The 20,158-nt window shown below is 38.6% G+C and overlaps 1 protein-coding gene across 1 annotated transcript in view; it reads left to right on the plus strand.

Moving 5' to 3' along the window:
- Positions 1-20,158, plus strand: part of Tet (Ten-Eleven Translocation (TET) family protein) — a 568,628-nt gene that overhangs the window by 515,890 nt on the left and 32,580 nt on the right. The window contains exons 5-9 of the mRNA XM_068227603.1: positions 3,657-3,831; positions 6,581-6,694; positions 7,239-7,511; positions 13,102-13,301; positions 19,424-19,941. Coding sequence (XP_068083704.1) covers positions 3,657-3,831; positions 6,581-6,694; positions 7,239-7,511; positions 13,102-13,301; positions 19,424-19,941 — 1,280 coding nt within the window. The remainder of the gene's footprint in view (positions 1-3,656; positions 3,832-6,580; positions 6,695-7,238; positions 7,512-13,101; positions 13,302-19,423; positions 19,942-20,158) is intronic.

Genomic DNA, 20,158 nt, shown 5'->3' on the forward strand with positions numbered 1-20,158 from the left:
TTTACACACAGTTAATCCTACGCATTCCCTTGCTGTTTCTACTACAACAACCCCGCATGCTACGAATTCTCTTTTTTATATCCTGAACCTACTTACTGTCTATTGCGGCGACCATCTTACCGTGGTACACATCCTTACGGAGTGTGTGGACTTGGTCGATCTTCGCCGTAGTCTTAACCTCCCGAGTACCATCTCCCTTATCCTGCGTGATGACGAGCAGTCAGCAGACCTCGTCATCCGCTTTATGAGGGATTGTGGTATGTTTTATCGTGTGTAATGATGTCTTTTGTGCTAGTGTATCTGTGTCAATTGCGCTTTTATCCTATTGACTTCATTTTAGTTTGTGTTGCGCATTTTAACGTAATTACCTTGCGCATACTGAAAACCTGATCCGGACAGCCCTTCTGTTGTCTGAAACCACACTGATTTTCAACCAACAAGGTACCTTACTACCACTCCATGCTAATCTTATTACTCTATCAAGCCATTTCATTCCTGCCTTCCCAGTATATTTCACCATTTCAGGTCGGATTTCATCCATTGCTGCTGCTGCTACGTAAATTATGTATATACATTTGTACTACCAGGCAATGCCTTATTCCTTTGTCTCCTATATTTTCTCTTATTTTATTAGAAAATAGGGCATTGCGAATTAGATCCACGGCTGTTTTAATCCCATACTCATTTTCTCATCACCATTTTTTTAACTCTTGTCAGTGGATACATTAAAAAAATGTAAATATCATGTATCATGTCGTCCATCTCGTTCCATTAGGTGCCGATGACCTTCGATGTTAGGCCCCTTAAAACAACAAGCATCATCATCATCATCTTACTGTCTATTGTTTGGAACTTTTCACTAATCATATTTATGTAATTTTAATTTACTCGTCCTGGAGATTTCTACCCTTATTCGTCGGCAGACAGATTTCAGTTTCTCTGTCCTAGGCCTAGAGTTAGTTTACTACATATCAGATAGTTGTCCGTATCATCTAAAAATCCACGGAAAATCTGCACATTCCTAACAGATATCCTGAATTCAAAGTCGGTTATGATACAGTCTATTATGGATCTGACTGACATCCCTACCCACGCCTGTGTAGCGGTGAATAGTCATACTTGAAGAATATGTTCGTAACTGCTAATCCCGTACTAGCACAGAAGTCCAGTAAATTCATCCCATTTTTATTAGCTTCCCCACATTTACCAATCACTCTTTCGTATCCTTCAGTTCTATTTCCAGCTGTCGTATTGAAATCGCCCGTTAGCAGTATCTTGTCCTTGCTGTTGACCTTGACAACGCCGTCACTCAATGCTTCATAAAACTTGTCAATTTCATCCTCATTTTCACCCTCACATGGTGAATACACTGATAAAATTTTCGTCCTAATTGGTCCAACTGTCAAATCTTTCTTTCTTAATTTGCTTACCCTCCCTTATTTATGTACCCAACAGGAACTATGTTGCGTGCAATAGTATTCCTTATGAACAGTCCTACCCCATACTCTGCACTTCCATTTTTAACACCCGTCAATCCGCTTTATAATTTCTTATCTCTTCCTCGTTATCTCCCCTTACCCGAATATCTTTAACTCCTCTTTGCTGACTCAGTCAGTTCTACTTTCTTTTCTCCATAAGCCCCATTAATATTGGTAGCTCCTCACGAATTCCATTTCGTTCGCCAGGTTGTTTCAGGAAGTCCCTCGCCTGTCGAATGGGAGTGGGACTCCCTTACTCCCATAGGTTCGAGTCTTGCTTAAAATGTTCTGAGCGTGCTCGGTGAAAATTCTGTGAAGCAGAATGCTACGCGTAGTTACGCATAGTCCCAGCGAGGATCTCTTCTCTAACGGTTTAGGGACCAACGGTGAATTGTATAATCCTAGCCGCCTAAGCAGTAGAAGGGCCATGACCCTGAATATGTCCGAGATGTCCACTCCCATTCCGCAGCAACTGGTATCCCAACTCTCAAGACAACTTACGAAGCCATTCACTCGTTGCCCATAGTTCACGAACTAGGACGTGACTTCAGTAACCTACACCACGTTTATTAGAGCACCAAAAATAATTGTAGATTTGAGTGAACGTGCTATTTTATGACCCGAGCGTGCGCAGAATCGGATGCAATCGTAGATGTGTGCAAATGCTTCACTTTTTTGTCTGTCCGTTACAGTTTTTTTTTTTTTCGAAGAGAATGCTGTAAGGGTTTAATGTCGTGTTCAGGTAGATTTACGGTAGTGGGGATAGTAGGTTTTTCCTACTGTTTAACGTCGCACTAACACATCGAAGGTTTTCGGTGACGGAGGGATGGGAAAGGGCCAAGATTGGGAAGATAGCGACCGTGGCCCTAATTAAGGCACAACCGTAGCATTTACCTGGTGTGAAAATGGGAAACCACAGAAAACATCTTCATGGTTGCCAACGGTGGGATTCGAACCCACTATCTCCCGAATGCAAGCTTACACCTGCGCGACCCTAACCGCAATAATAAAATAATTCCTGCTCGATTCTTAGACCATTTAGTTGGCCTTAAATGAGCACAAACATTCCTCTCTAATTGGACTGAAAGATTAGTAAACTTTTGTTTTTTGTATTGCTATTCTTGTAGGTAAGCGGTTATAATGCATCCTGTATTTCTTCTGTTTGTAGTGTGTAGAAAAACAATCTCCCGTCATCGCAGTTAATTGAGGAGAGAGTTTAGCTCTTTCCAGGTGTACCTCGAATGGGGGTGCTAACCGTTGCGCTACAGAGGTGTACAGTACTCTCATATCGGTTATGTTTTACACTTTTGTAACATGTTCCCAGACCCTTGATTTTTTTTCTAAAGGTTTTGTCGAATTCCTCTTCTGTTTCTTGAAGAGGTAGGCCTAGTCAGTACACATGAATGCCATCCAAAGAAAACTGAAATGGGACAGATCTTCGGCTTAAGTTGTGCACTGCAATTGGCAGATTTTACTTAAGATTCACATATTTACATCATTCGCAGTGGTAAACAATTTCTTTTACAAAACCCCTTTTTTTAGAAACCACCTGAGTAGGTAAAGTTTTGACGATTAATCCTCCGGAAAGGGAAGCTATCATCAAAACAAAGATTTGTAAAATTAAATTGTCCTACTTCGGCAGAGTGAACGCAAGTTGCATTCATGGTAACTGCTTAACTCCCTGTTTATTTTTCTGAATACAATATGGAAGTATACAGTAGTATTTAGAATATCACATTTTGTAGCAGCAATTCATACGTTTTCATGCTTAGGTACGTGGAATACAATCCGTGATTTTCATTGTTTAGTATCTTGTGATAATTTCGCTTCCCACTGAATGGTTGGTTGTTAGGTAATCTCGTTTTATTGGTTCTTAGACCGTATTAATTGACCGCCAGTTTTATGTGTGGTGTGGATGGGGGGAACTTATTTCTTACGCACATTTTTCCTTTATAAACTTTTGGCTCTGCATTCCTTTGTAGACGAATGATGCTTAAACTTGTGCAATTTCTCTGAACATTAAAAGTGATAGTTTGTTGATATAGTCTACTCCTATTACAGTCGTAAAATTGGCCTTGTTCTCTTTTTATCCCAACTGTAAATTGTGCTGACCATATTATTGTGCGAACCTTACAGGAGATATTCCGGGTCACTGACGATGCTAATTGCTTGTTCCAGGCCCCATCTGTGATGCCGTTCTACGGAGCCAATTCGGGTGCGTTGCCGCCCCAGCCCGGCAACATGGTGGACCCCAGCTCCGGTTTTGCGCCGCCGCTCCGAGATCGCTACCCCAACTCGGTGTGGCACCCGGCTGCTGGTGCTGACCCCAACGGCGTGGGTAAGTGGTTGGCAGGTCAGAGGCGAAGGAACTCTGCCTTGATTCTGACATTGGTTTATTAAAGAATATTAGATCAGCAGTTTATGGCAAACTTTAAGTGCATTCATTGTAAGCGTACGTCTTTCAGGATTATTTTACATAATTATATACCATGGTCTAAAGTAGTTTCCCCAGGCAGTCGCCACGGATTCCATTCCCAGCTCTGTCACAAATTTTAAGAATTACTTGGGGGACTGAAACGAGGTACTTTCATAAACTGGAGATGGGTGTCGAGATGGTATATAACGTAAGCCACGGTGATTGCTCTCCGATTGTAGCCTCAATAAGTTGTGTAAACACATCAGTACAACACAACTGCACAGGTTGCCAAACAATACTTCGCGCATAAAGCCCTTAGCGCTGTTGACCACGATGTCTCAGTGAAGCGTGGACTGCAGCACGGTGTTAACTCCGTTATCGTTTCAATTTCATATCCTTTTCGGTAACAGTTGAATTTACTAGCAAAGTTGGAGGAGAGGGATTTCCGAACAGTTTGCACGATATTCTGATTCTTACGTAAAGCATTGGACACTCCACGTCCAAATATGCATACCACAACATACAGCAAGCTCTTAGTATAGAAGTTTTAAGCGTCGACATGTGGAGTTTGCTGCATACTGTAAAGACAAAAAGAGAAACTGTCAACGTCTTGATGTAGCCTTTGATTGGATGTTTAAGAGTGGCATCACATGATTTTAGCAGTGTTGTCGGGATGAAAAAAATATTGAAGATCACCTTTTGTGGGTTAAATACAACAGTATGAAATTTGATGATTGAATTCTTAGCCGAATGCTCAGCGTAGCGGCCGCCCGTTCAGAGGGGTCCCGGGTTCGATTTACGGTGGGGTCGGAAGATTGTAACAACGCGTGATAATTTTTCAGGCTCGGGGACTGCGAATTTATGTTCGTCTTAATACACACTTCATTTACACACATCACACTACCAACCACCACAGAGACTAAAACTAGACTATAGAGACACACAATAAATACATACCTCCACATGGGATTGGCGTCAGGAAGGGCATTCGCCCGTGAAAAGGGGCGATACCCACATGTATGATAGAGTTCTCACTTGTGACGCACCAAGGTGTGGGAAAAGCAGAAGTTCTATAAAATTCTTGACCCACTTTAGTATATGTGTTATTAAGGACAGAGTTGGTAAGTTTGAAGTTTAAATTATCTACAGGGTGTCTCTCATAAACCCAGACCGTCCAGCGGCGTTTCTACTCTCCGAGACCTAAGCAGCTGTACGGGAGGCGCGCGCATAGTTGTTGACCTTGCAAGGAGCATGCACGTGTTCGACCCAGCATCAATAGCCAGTATGAATCTCGACTGTAAACATGGTGAGACAGTTATAATTGCTGCACCGTATTTTCGTATGTAAAAGTTATTTTTAAGTACAAGTCGGCGGCGCCCACACGCACGCACGCACGCACGCACGCACGCGCACACACACACACACACACACACACACACACACAGAGAGAGAGAGAGAGAGAGAGAGAGAGAGAGAGTTTTAACAGAGGAATAGCTAGATAACGTTAGTGCGAATCTTGAACATTCACCGAATAAATCACTCACAAAATTAGCACAACAAGTTGGGGTTTCGGTTTCTTCTGCACGCAGAGCTACAAAGTTCTTACACATCAGACTGTACAGGTTTACACGGGCCCAATGTTTAAAACTTGCTGATCCAGCCACGGGAGTGAGATATTGTGAGTGGTATCTTGCGTCATTGACTGATCGTTTATTCGACCCACAGCTTGTGTTCATTTCGGATGAGGCCTGGTTTCATCTTAATGGTCATGTGAACAGTCATAACTCTCATTATTGATGTGCAGAAATTTTTTTTTTGCTAGTTTTTTTGCTAGTTGCTTTACGTCGCACTGACACAGATAGGTCTTATGGCGACGATGAAACAGGAAAGGGCTAGGAGTGGGAAGGAAGCGGCCGTAGCCTTAATTAAGGTACAGCCCCAGCATTTGCCTGGTGTGAAAATGGGAAACCACGGAAAACCATGTTCAGGGCTGCCGACAGTGGGGTTCGAACCACTATCTCCCGAATACTGGATACTGGCCACACTTAAGCGACTACAGCTATCGAGCTCGGTGCAGAAAATTTTAATGGTGTTTATGAAGTACCTCATTATGAAAGGATGATGCTTCCAGCATCTTTTATAAGGTAAGATTTCTTATAAGATTGTATACGCGCTTAAAGCAGGGCGGCCGCGCGCAATATAAGTTGGTCTGAGGCAGCTGCTGTAGCGCAGAGTACAAACACCGCAAGCTCGATCTGGGTTTATAAGAGAGGAATCTTATTGTTCAGGGGCCAATAATCTTGATATTTGCCCCTTTAAGAGAATAATTTAGCATTGTCATCTTGTGAATGCTTGCGAATGAAAAATTTCCTCCATATATCTTCTTGGAATCTTAATTTTGCACAAAGTGAGTTTGCTCTGTGATACGGGCTGCGTCGTTGTAAGCTTGTATTGAGGAGATGGTGGGTTCGAACACAACTATCGGCAGCCCTGGTTTTCAATGCTGAGACGGTACCTGACATTAGATGGCTCAACAGCAGCAATACCCTGTACCTTAATTTCGAACATAACCGCTTCTTTCCCAGTCCTCGCCTTTTTCTATCCCAATGTCATTGGAAACCTATCTAAGTTAGAGCAAAGTAATCCACTAGCAGCAGCCTCTTATTTTGCATTTGATCCTTTTTAGGTACATGGGCACCTCAAGGCCAATTCATTCAGCAGTTAGGTCCTCAGCTGGATGATTTGAGGTACCACCACCATCCACAGTATGCTACTACCACGCCTTACCATCAGACTGCAGGTGAGTGCTAAGCCAGTTGTCTTTCTCTTTAAATGTAGGATCTAGCACAGTTTTGTGTTGTAGTCCAGGAACAAACCAGTGAGAGAGGACTCGTTCTCTGAAACTTACAGCTTGGATGAACAGATAGTAACAATCCCTAGGGGTCGTGCATATGACTGCACTGTTTATCCAGTGCCCTGTCTTTTGCAATTAAGTAAATCCATCAGTTGGTCAATATCTATCCCACTTTGTCAGTTGTAAATTCTTAAATTATTGTTTTGTTGAGTGGGGAGTCTGAAACAAGATGAGATTGAATATATTAGGAATTAGTCAGGAAGAAAAGGAGGAAGTGGTGGGAGATTGTAAAGTATTTCTAGCTGGTGTCAGAAGGAGTAGGGCAGAATTTGAAATTGGATTTAATAATTAGAAAAATATTTCTGCCTGTATTTAAGTTTAGATAAAATATCTTTGATAAGAGTTTATTTACCTTACCATAAATCCTTATATTCTACATATGCATCCATTTTCTTTTGAATAAAATGAATATTACATCTCTTGTATACAGGTTATCAACAACAAACCACTTTCCTAAATGCAGATCCCCAGGCACCCACTGCTTTCCAACAGCAGGCATCATCACAGCAGCAACAGGCAACACCAACACCTGCTCAACAGCAACAATACTCTGCTCCTGGTAGTCTTCCCAGCAGTCGCCCACCCTCGTCGCCAGCCCAACAGCCATTGACACCCAGGGGAGGTAGTGGTAGTTACTCACAAGTACACACACCTCAGCCTTCACCCCTAGGCACAGCTAATGGCTTACAGAATAGTCATTCTGGTGAGAATCTAGTTAAACTCATTCCTTATTCTGCATGGCACGTTCTCTCTGTGTTCAGCAAGTTCAGGTGATACACAGTAGGCCAAGCTCAATAGTAATAAATTATAACTTTCATGTATTTTAATTTAAGTACTTTTGAGATGTATTCTACTGATTGTACCTTTCTGATAGTTCAATCTAAGAATAGCATTGTTTATCATTTCTATTGTGTGCAGCTTAATGTGTGGAATGTTCTCTTTGTTTGAACTTAAAAGTTGATTGAAGGTAGAATGATTGATTGAGTATGAAAATCCTTAAAACAAAATCCCTTTGATCAGAGTAGCACATAAATTCTTTGTCATAGGTACCTTCATTCTTTCACACAATCTTATATTGTACAAAATTGACAAACTTAAAAATATTTTTCAAAGGAAATTTGTTCAGAATATTGAATAGTATTCACACAAGATAAATAACTTGTAAATGAAGAAGTTTTGTATGTTATGTGATTCTTACATTCTGATTGCGTAGACTCTGTGCTAGAGAAAGATGTATGTACCTGTGAAACATGATATAGGCTTTTGGGCTTATGCCATGTCAAGAAAATAAGGTGAAATTCTTTACGTTTCGCAGAGAACTATGCTCTGCGTCATCGGAAGAAAATCTCGACTGTCCATGAGAAAGGCTTCCAAAACAATGAGGTTTGAATTTAGACGTTACCCAATAGAAGTGGAAATGGTACGTTCATTTATCACCAGATGGGTCCTCGGACGTGGTACAGCGCTAGCGTTCGAAGTGGAAGCTGACGGAACCATCAGAATCAGTCTGAGAGGGTCACATAACATAACAGGCGTATGGCAATGAGCAATGTACGTCAAATTCATACGTTCCATATTTCATTCCAGGCTTGTGTCAAGATCATACCTTCATATGCGCGTACGCCTGTTATGTTATGTGACCCTCTCAGACTGATTCTGATGGTTCCGTCAGCTTCCACTTTGAACGCTAGTGCTGTACCGCATCCGAGGATCCATCTGGTGATGAATGAATGTACCATTTCCACTTCTACTAGGTAACGTCTAAATTCAAACCTCATTGTTTCGGAAGCCTTTCTTGTGGACAGTCAAGATTTTCTTCTGATGACGCAGAGCATAGTTCTCTGCGAAACGTAAAGAATTTTACCTTATTTTCTTGACACGGCATAAGCCCAAAAGCCTATATCATGTCTATAAGTACGGGCCGTAAAAGCATCAATGGCTACATGTGAAACAGTTTCTTGAGATAGTATTCTATTAGAAACAAGAAATAAATGCATTTATCCATTCATTTGTTCCTTCTACTAGTTACATATTATTTCTTCTAAATAATGTTAAGTTTCCTAAGACTATCAAGGATCTTAAAAAATCAGCATACTACTTCTTTTTCTTAGTAATATTCTGTGTAGGACATCATTAGTATTCTCTGTACTATTATCTAAGCTTATGTCCTTACTCATGTAGCACAATTTTCATTGAATTTTAAACTTCCTTTCCTGTTGTTTATAGATGGTAGATTTCATTAAACCAAGTTGAAAACAGACTTCAAGAATAGTATTCATTGTTAAAAATCATTGTTATAAGAGTATTTTTATGTTTCTGGTATAATACAAAAATGTGCCTTGTAATATTTAGAAGGAAGAGATATGGAATTAAGCTGTAAGACTACTGTTTTGGACCATCATATGGGACGAGTCCCACAAGGGTTGCCTCCTTCTTGCACATCATGTGTTGGTAAATGAGAGCACAATCGCCGACACACCGTTCATGTACACCTGTACAGGGTATTTGATAAGTCACTCCCTATTTTCAAATTGTTGGAACTTTTTTATTGGTTATCTGATTTTAACTATACCAAGGCGTTTCACACACAGGACCATAAGGTTTTGTTTGACATTACATTTCTTTGCTGCAGGTGATTTATGATGCATAAGTTTAATTGTGGAAGAGAGAGCCAAGATAGCGGTGCGATATAAGGTTTGGCGATCTGTGATACGCTTGCAAAGGTGGTGGAGGAGCGAACTTAGTACTAATGTGACGTTAGATGCAAAAGCAATAAAAAATCATCATCGGAAGCTGTTAACAGCGAGGAGTGTCACTGATGCGAGGATTTGTGGAAGACCGTCAACCTCGAGAACAGTTGCCAATATTGCTACCGCTAGTGAGATGTTTACCAGGAGTCCACACAAGTCATTGCATCAAGGGGCTCACAGAAGTGGTTTAACAGTTCATGTGGTTAGAACCATTCTCTTGGAGGACATGCAAACCATATTACGTCCAGGAATTGTATACCCTGAAGACTGTGACCGCAGGATGGAATTAGCTGAAATCTTGTTGGGATGGCATAATGATTGGCCGGAACTGTTGTGGTGTGGTCAGATGAAGCTGTGCTTCACGTCGCTGGTTTTGTAAACAGACATAACTGTCATTATTAGATGAGTGAAAATCCGCACATTTGTGTTGAAAAGACACAGAGACGCCTGAAGGTAACGGTGTGGTGCGGAACCACGTTGTCTTCCATTGTCGGTCCATTCTTTTTCTGCACAACAATGAATGGCGACATGTATCTGGAAATGATTCAAGATCGTGTGTGGCCAGTAATTGCTCGGTGGGATGTCAATGCACAACTTCACTTTATGCATGATGGTGCACCCCCACATTTCACAAATGATGTTCGCGAGTGGTTGCATGACCATTTTCCAGGTCAATAGATTGGCAGACGTGGCCCACACGAATGGCCGCCTTGCAGTCCAGATCTTATGGACTGTGATATTTTCTTTTGGGGACGGGCGAAGAAAGAGGTGTACCATTAGAAACCAAGAACCTTGGATGAATTGGAAGCAACAATCACCGCTGTGCTCATGCATGTTCCACGCGACATGTTGAGAGAGGCAGTTGCAAGCATACAGGATTGGATACACAAATGAGCCGCCAGTGCAGGGGCTTATGTGGAAATGTAGCCAATGGCAAACAAAACCTTAAGGTCTCTATGTGTAATGGCTTTGTTTCAATGAAATTAGATAACTAATAAATAAAAAGTTACAATGATTTGAAAATAAGGAGTGACTTATCAAACACCCTGTAGAAAACCCATCAACTTCCAAGAATGTATAATCATATTAAAAAACCAATACTGATAAAACTTGCCCCATTACAGTGAGTGTTGAAAATGTTTTCCCTATGCCTGTAGACAAGCATTATAGCGTGTGATGATATTCCAGTCCATTCTCTGAAATTCAGCCTCATAAATCTTCAAAATTTGTTGTAAAGTGCATTTTTCAGTACTCCTATGATGCAGAGGTTACTCCTGTACGTTCTGTCTTTCAATCTACCCCACAAATAGAAGACACAAGGCATTAAATTTGGAGAGGAAGATGGCCATAAACCTGTACTAAATATTCTATCCCCAAAAACATCACGTACTGCATTCATTAAATTATAAGTGATATGGGATGTATACCTGTCTTCCTGGAAATATTCAAGTGACCTTTCCTGTTCAGTCAGTTGAAGAAAACCTTGAATAGTATTAATTCTGTGTATCGGTCAGAATTAATGGTGTCTTTATAAAAAGTTCACCATACAATCTTTAAGCATTGATAGCACTCGAAACTCCTTTTTTAAGGTCATGAATTGGACTTTCGTGAATTATTCTTTTATTCTCATGAGACCAGTTCCGATTGTTAAGCGAATTTACATGTCCGTGCAGATGAAATCGCAGATGAAATCACGCTTCACGTGGATTCCATGAAAATTGCAACCTTGGCACGTTTTTGTAAACTATCAAAAAATAGTGGTATGTTTAACTATATGAACAGTACGTATTATAAATGGCCATATCTAGTGATGAACATATTTTAAAAATCATTATTATTAAAGTTTAGATGTAGTTTTTGAGGTTTCAAAAGGAAAATAGTGGAGTTTTTAACAATATTAATGCTAGAATTTGTCGTTTCTCTCTAATTATAGATATGATTCTAATATGCATTTAATAATCAATAATTATTAAAATACAAGGAGTTTCAGAATAATTTTTAAGAAGTCATTAAAAATTTTTTATGAGCACTAATGCTTAATTTACTCATTTAAACAAACAATTTTACTTTAATTTGTCCGTATATGCTAATATCTCCTTTAATTTGATAAGCATTTTGTTCAGTTTTATAATGTTTTCTGTCAGCTGTGTAACATGCGTTTCAATTCCTGTAACACCTGTTACATTCAAAATAGTAAATTTTAAAAAATATGATTGTCCTTTTTTAAAACTGATATGTTTAGTTTTTCTAGAGTTTCTTTGGTCTGCAATAAAATTTGCATATTTCTGTTAGCTGTCATCCCACATAGTTTATTGATTTTCACCATCTGCCTCAACAGATGGGTTGCATTCGTGTAACACCTTTTACAGTATGTTTTTTAATATTTAAAATACTGGGAAATGTTTTATTTCATAATAACCAAATTGTAGGTTGTAGTACCACTAAAGAAATGCATTGCACAATATAGGGGTGCAGGACATGTAATATGAGCCTTTTATCGTAAGATTAAAAAGTAAAGAACTGTTCATAGTTTTTTCAAAAGAAAGTAACAAGTAATTTTATCACCAATGTTTAAAGTTTCAGAATGAAATCACACAAAATATTTAACAAGGTAACATTTTGAATGTTTATGTGTAAAATTAATTGTTTTGAGACTTAAAAATTGTTATTTTCTAGTAACCAAATTTGTATTTTCCATTGTAAGTTAATGATTCTGAAAGGTTTAAGGAAACAAACCTAATAATATAGAGACTGGTGACAAGGCATTGGGCTTGTTCCAACAAACTATTCCAAACCAGTTATGAACAAGTTCAGAATAATCTCATTGAGCATGCACAACTCAAAACGGTTCCAGAATTGATTCTTGGTGATATTTTGTTGGAACATGTAAATGACAGTTCTGAACTTCGACAATGCCACCTATGAATCAGGTTATAAAATGCTTAATGACCCATAGTCGATGACGTTATTCAAATGTGATGTACAGTATGTAATCATGCCACTCATTGGTTGAATCTAATGCACATGTCCAGAACTCGCAGTCCCTGATCTTGACAGAGAACTGGTTCTGTATGTAGTTGGAACAGCATGAATTCAGAACTTGCAATTCAGAACCAGTTAATGATTTCTGTTGAAGCAGCATTTACTCGTATGCTAATGCGCATGCACTGACGGTTCTAGAATGGTCCTCATGCTTGTTGGAACAAACCCATTCTGAACTTGTGGAATAAACCGAACGTGAAAAGATAAGTCAGTGAGCGACTTTTGTATGACTTGGTGGAGCTACATTTTGACAACTTGACAATAATTCCCCACTTATTTGGAAAGCAACATGGAATCATAATTCTTTTGTAGAAAGAAGGAAAAGATAGTTTAAAAACAATGGCTACCAAAGACTCTATGGTGAAGTGCTGTTTTCCAATAATTTACTTTCCTATACAAATTTAATTTCATTTCTAGTCAGTAAAATTTTATTTGTCCATTATTGAGTAGTCGTTGGTATGTTTTGTAATTTGAGTGATGTTTCTCCCCATGTTTGCCCAGGCAATGTTGGCCATGCTGGAAGTAATGTGAATGGCATTACATCCAGTCATAACGGCACTTCATCAGTAAATGGTGTTAGTGGAGGAACGGTACTCAGAAATGGCAACCTTAATGGTCAGTACATGGATACATCTCCCGGAAGTCAGTATTCAGAACAGCGGGAGTATGTCAATGGTGGAGGCAGCTACAATCCTTCGCAGGTTAGATTATTTCTGTGGCTTCATTATGTTCCTGTTTTCCAAAGATTTTGACTACTTTTGGATTCATAATACAATATGGTTTCAAGATTCTGCTTAAGTTTATATCCTGAAGTCTGTTTTGGGACATTGAATATAGAAGTTATGAGTATTTTGCATCCTTTATTTACTAACTTTTCATAAGTAGTCAGCTAATAGACAGATCTTCAGATGTTATGTTTTTCAGTATTATTATTGTATAATTTACAGCTGAACTTTATTATCACTCTGCATGGATACTTTTCATCTTTACATGCTCTTTTGTAGGAAATTCATAAAATTCAGTTTGCATCTAGTTTTCTCTCCTTTCAAGGCCTAAGTTTTGTAGTATTAGAAACTTGTGAGTAGTTACTAACATATACTCTGTACCTTTTGTTCATAGAAAATCCGTAAGATAAAAGTTATGCTTGTATTTTTCCTATAGACCTATATCCTGTTGAACATATTAATTTCAGGCTTTCAGATACACAAACTTCTTGTTTTTCTTCTTCTTTCCTGTTTTTATCCTGCTAGGCAGGGTCAATGGTTTTTGAGAGCTGTTTCCATCTTCTCCGGCATGACACATCTTCTTCTGTCAGTCCTTTCTCCAATGCACGCAGTCCACCCATCTTGTTTACGGTTAACGTCTTTCTCTGTTCCCTTCCACACTCATTCCCTCAATTCGTTTACTATTGCAACTGTCATCCCTTCTCATAATGTGACCATACTATTTAAATCTTCTTTCTTGAACTTCTTTGGAAATTTGTTCCATGTTAACACTCCCTCGGATTTTCTCATTTCAAATTTTATGCATTCTCATGACTCCACTCATCCACCTCAACATTTTCATCTCCGCCACATCCATTTTCTTTTCATGTATTTTCTTGGTCCTCCACATCTTCGTTCAGTACAACATTGCAGGCTTTACCATAGATTTATAAACTTTTCCCTTCAGTTTTATATTAATTCTCTCTACCATCACAAAGTATGCCCGGCATCTTCCTCCAGTTCAGCCAAACAGCGTTTATCCTGTGCAGTACATTGTAGTCCAAAGTCCCTTCCTTATCCACTGTAGAACTAAGGTACTAAAATTTCTGCACCTTGTCCAATGTTTCATTCCCAATTTTGATCGATCCCTCTCCTTGTCCTCCTTAGTTGAAGTACACTGCTTTCTTGCTTTTTATCTTCTATCTGTCTTCAATCCTCTCTCCTGCAACGCTGCATACCATGATTCCAATTTTTGCTCTAACTTATCCCTGATTGTACTGCACAATACATAATCTTTGGCAAACAGCAAACACCACAGTGCTTGATCCATGATCTTTTTACTTAACACATCCATCACAGGAATGAAGATGTATGGACTTAATGAATGTCCCTGGTGCAATCCCATTCATACAGGATTCCCGTATGACAGTCCTACGCAAGTCTGAAACCTCGTTCGCACTCCTTCATACATGTCCTGCACCAAGTGTACATACTTTACCAGAACTCCTCTTTCTCTCATGCTCCTCCAAATTTCCTGCCCAGGTACCCTCTATTTGCCTGTATTTCATTTGTTTCTTCCTCACAAAGTCAGGGTTACCATATTCTCCAAAGAAAAAAAAAAGGACACCTTATAAAAACTATAATTTTCAAAAAGAGCCGTTACACTACATACTTTAACATGTCCTCTGTCTCTTTGCCCAAGTATACTTTTGGACAGCTCTTTAATTGTGAATGAAACTGTTCACATGTCATGTTTCTAAAGTTATACTGCACAGTTAATACGCACTTTATAGAATCAGCGATTTTTTTTTTAAACCACTGACTTTTCATAAGAGAAAAATACTCTCTTTATATTGGCATTATGCACAGAATTGAATAGCATAGCAAAACTGCAGTAGCTTTATGAGCTCAGGATGATTTGCAGCATTATTGCCCATTTTTCATGTGATGCCAATGAACAAAATTCAGAATTTGTTCCATTTTCTTTTATATATTGCTAAAGATGACAAAAATCATCAAAGCACTTATTGTCATCAATATTTACCCCCTTTGACATAACATACTGCATAGTGAATCCAAATTTGTCCCATGTTGTTGGGCCATTTAAGCTCATAGCGCTGAATACAGTGAATTCACTGTATTGTTCAACCCACATGTTAAAATAACTAAGACAGGAAGTATAAAGTTCCTTGGCTTCCTAACTGAATTTCTTGCACTCATCTTTATAACCTCCATCTCAGACATCATCATCTTGACTTAGAGTGGAACAAAGTTTGACTCTACCCTACTTTCAATTGAAATTTTACAGTTCCATGTATTGCCTGCATCTCTATCATAGATGTTCCCTCTGTCTGCAATGCATCAATATTAATTTGAAACATTCTCATTAAAACTGAACGAGTAACAAGTACATCTCACTAAAGTAATTTGCAACAAGATTTTCAATCACTTTAGTTGGCCGTGACTGAGAAAGAAGAAGAAAATCTTAGAGTTGGGTATATTTCAAGCAACCTGTCCACTACAGGAGAAATAGACAACCATCTCGTCTCGTAGTGGTAGAGTAATTGCTTGAATTCAATGTCCACAAATCGACAGATGCCTTTGAGAGACTCAGTTCTTACAGTGTATGTACTGAAATAATTGTAAATTTTAAGCACAATTGATTGTATATCCATACTATTTTGTAGACAGTTATTTAGCACATGAGCAGGACATCCAATATCTATTAATTTATTCCCAGTTAAAGTTTTCAACTTTGAGAGTACATTATTATGAGAATTTTGCTTGGTGATACCCCACAAACTTTGTATTACAGTTATCACCAGAAAATGCAATAGTTTCTTCTGTAAGAATGATGTTTTCAAATAATTTACAATAGTTAGTGCAGTTTCATTTGGCTTGCTTTGGAAGTCTATGAGTTTAGACTGTATTCCCTCATTTTTCCAATCAAAGTATTGAATCAGGATGGGAAAAACTTTACTGCTAGGTGATTGCTAGCTTCATTAGCCACATCACAAAACAATATGCTTTTCATTATGCCCAACACTGTTTGCATAAGGAGACAATACCGAATTCACAATTGCTTCCGATTTCGTGTGGGCACTTGAGAATCTTAGAATCTGGGAATATTTTCTTCATAAGAGCAGCATTTCAATCTGTTGACTTGTAGCTATTATGATGCTTCACACAGTGGAAAGCTAGTGTTCCTTCTGCTGCATGAACATCATCATAGGCTTCTGGTTGTATGAAGAAAGTCGTTATTGTTGATGACATTTTTTCATCTCTTATACACATTTTGTGTTTATAGCTTGAACACGTGTTTCCAAATCCTGCAGTCCTTTCTTTGCGACTGAAACAAATGTACCTACCTGCAATACAAACAGTGCACTCATCTTCATATTCATTTCGTCCATTTCCAAAACCAGAATTTTCTTCATTTTGTCTGCAAATTTGGATTTATGTTTAGGCATGTTTACAAATACACTTCATTACAAACTATGAAAATGTAACAAGACTGCAGGTTTCAAACCACGGTTCACAACAGTTCCATGCAACAATGAATGTTGGCGTATTTACGATATGCTAGTCTGTAGCCTACTCGATAGGGAATGTTTTATGTGCTTCTACTCAGCGTCAATCGAGTCAACTGTGGATAGTCAGAAGTCATAGAGGGTGCTTCGTGATACGCTTGATTGAGATTGATAGGCCATTACTACCGATTGAAACAAGCGTGATAAATGCATATTTCCATCTCTAAAACATCAACATTTCTGAAGCAGAGATGATTAATACAAAACTGATTTGATAGCTGACTCTACACTCATACAATTATTAACATTAGAATTATATGACCCCCTAAGTGAAAATCCAGACAATTCTACCTTTTCAAGAAAACCCAGGCAGACGGTTTCTCAATAGACAAAAAGAAGGACATGTCCGGGGAAAGGAGGACGTATGACAAAACCTGCATGAAGTGCAGCATAAACACTCTGTCAGTGAGTTGCAATTTTCATTATCAGCTTGTTAGCTTCAAGACATAAATTTTACTCATAACTAATGGTAATGAGGGAATTTGAACCAAGGGAATGTACACCAAAAGCCATCTAGTAAATAGAGAATGAACTACTGAGAGATATATACAAAGAGATATATCGAGATATGTCAACGGTGGGCTCCTGGAGCACGGAATGCTACATAAGTCAGTGCCGACGGCGGGTTTCCTTGTGTTAACATTCTTGCTAGAAAGGTTTATAGATTGAGCACTTCTAGAGATACAGAACACTAACTAACTAATCGACAAAAAAGTTACATGATAAAGATGCCTTGATGGAGACTGTAAATCAAAAAGAAGCATGACTCCTTCTATAGAACACTGTAAAGAACATTGTAAAGCAAAACTGACCTCACGTCTCACCACATGTGTACTCTATATTGTTCTCAAGGTTATGATGAAAAAATCCTGCATACTTTAGGTACTATATTGTAAAAATAGATCTTTGTTCTTCATATTTTAAAAACGTTGCTCTATGTAAAATAAAATTATATTAGTGAACTCTAGTTTGATTATTCTGTATACTTTTATATACTTATATTTCTTCATGTTCATATTTGTTTTATTCTAGGAGGATAAAATTGGAATTAATGAACATTTAATCCTGTCCACATTCACTTTAAAAGAAAACAGAAATGAAATATAATTTCTTAATGAAAAATACTGAACTGTTTTGAGATTGATGGTGAATAATCTGTAAGTTTTGATGTTACTTTCTATAAATACATCTTAAAGTATACAGTAGACCATTCTGCAGTACATTAACAGTACCATTTTGCGTCTATTAATGAAACATGCCAGTCAAAGAATAACATCTGATACGAGGAGACCAGCTCAGGTCAACTCAGGCATTGGCAGGGCCAAGTAACTTTTTATTGTCAGTACAGTCCAACTTATTGAAGGACTGATTGCTACAGACCTAACCTTTCCTGGGAGAAGTATATACTTCTCCCCACAGCAGTGCTATAATCAGCTTGAGGTTGAATGAACAATAGTTCTATCCTACAGATTGTGAGACCCCAAGGGGTTTTACAATTAGGCCTGCCTTTACATATTTATATTATGTTGCTATCTGTCATAAACACCGAACATGTGAAGTCTCGATAAAGACCTTAAAGATCCTAAAAGAGCCCCCTTCCATACCTCGTCATCTGATTTGCTGAGGTTTATTCCATTAATCTAGGTTGATGGTTTCTCAGCATTCTTTATGTTAATTCCTAATCCATCCAGCATGTCCTATAATAAAACCTAAAGGAATAATTATAATTAGACAAACTGTTGTTGACTTCCCAATTCAGAAATCTTTTAAACTGTGTTTCCTCAACGAAAAGGAAAAAAAAAAAGAACAGTTACTGATTTTGCCCCTGCTACCCAGAATGCCTTATATACAGGGCAGGGTTTTATAGAGAGTGATTTCATCCTTTGTGTTCTTTAATTTTGATGTCATCTGGTACAGGTATGTTGTGATCAACAAAAAAAATGATTACATGCACTGCTGTAAATATCACACTTCAGAGATAGCATAGTAATGATGCTGATGATGATAATATTACATATTAATTTTCAATATTTTTGCAGATATATTTGTTTTATTGTAATACTACAACTTAGGTTGATTTACAAAATATTTTAGATCCAGTAGTGTTATTGATATGCAGGTACTTCATCTGTAGGAATGTTTCTGAATATAACTTAACAAAACCAATTGAATAACAAAACTTTATCCAGCAGCTAACTGCCTTAAGAAATCTCAACAAGAAATTTGCTATGAAACAACACAGTAGTGGTAATTTACAACATGTTCATATTTCGCTTGTGGGACCCAGTTTAGTCATATGTCATGCTTGTTTTGTCCATATATTATTAACCAGGACCCTTTAGTTCATGAACATTAGCATAAATCAGTTCTATGTATGTGTGACATGTTGTGATTATTGCGATTTCCACAAATGTCCGCCATCTTCTCTACTAGTTTTAGTATTCAAAGATGTCGTGTCCTTTATAACAGTGAGTATTTCCCTCTTCCTAACAAAGAAATTAATAAAATTGATATTTGATCTATTTGCAGGATGTGACTATGGCACCACCACCTTCCACTACTCCCACTAGTCGTAGCAGCTCGGTTCATATGGAGACTGGATCTGAAGGTGTTCTCACCAGTGGAACAAAAACTAATTCAGTCTACAGTACCAGCAACAGTGTTAACTCTAATCCTTCAGTCAACTCGACCGGTCACCCAAACGCCTTGCCTGGATACCTACTTCACCCCCAACTGCAACAGCAGCAGCTTCCACAGAGTTTACCGAACTCTAGTAGGTATCCAGGCCAAGGAAATATGGGGGAAGTTATGGGAACTTGGGGTACTGCAGATACCAGAATTTCTTGGTCTGCAGAAGACCAAGTTGCTGTTACAAAGACTGATCCTGTGAACAGTTTTAGGGATGATGAACGATCAAGTTTACAGAATGATTCATCTGTGTACCATGAGCGAGTGAACTTAAATAGTAGATTGAAAACTATGATATTAAATAAACAACAGCAGCAGCAGCAGCAGCAGCAGCAACAACAACAACAACAACAACAGCAGCAGCAGCAACAACAACAACAACTGCAGCAACAGCAACTTCAACAGCAGATGCAACAACAGCAACAACATAATCATCATTTACAACAACAGCAACACCAACAGCAGCAACAGCAGCGGCAAATGAATCAACAAGTTAGCCAACAGGTGCAACAGTTTAATCAACATATGGCTCAGCAGCAGCAACAGCAACAGCAGCACCAGCACCAGCAGCACCAT

The sequence above is a fragment of the Anabrus simplex genome, chromosome 1 (genome assembly GCF_040414725.1).
Source record: "Anabrus simplex isolate iqAnaSimp1 chromosome 1, ASM4041472v1, whole genome shotgun sequence".
Classification (NCBI taxonomy): Eukaryota; Metazoa; Arthropoda; class Insecta; order Orthoptera; family Tettigoniidae; genus Anabrus; species Anabrus simplex.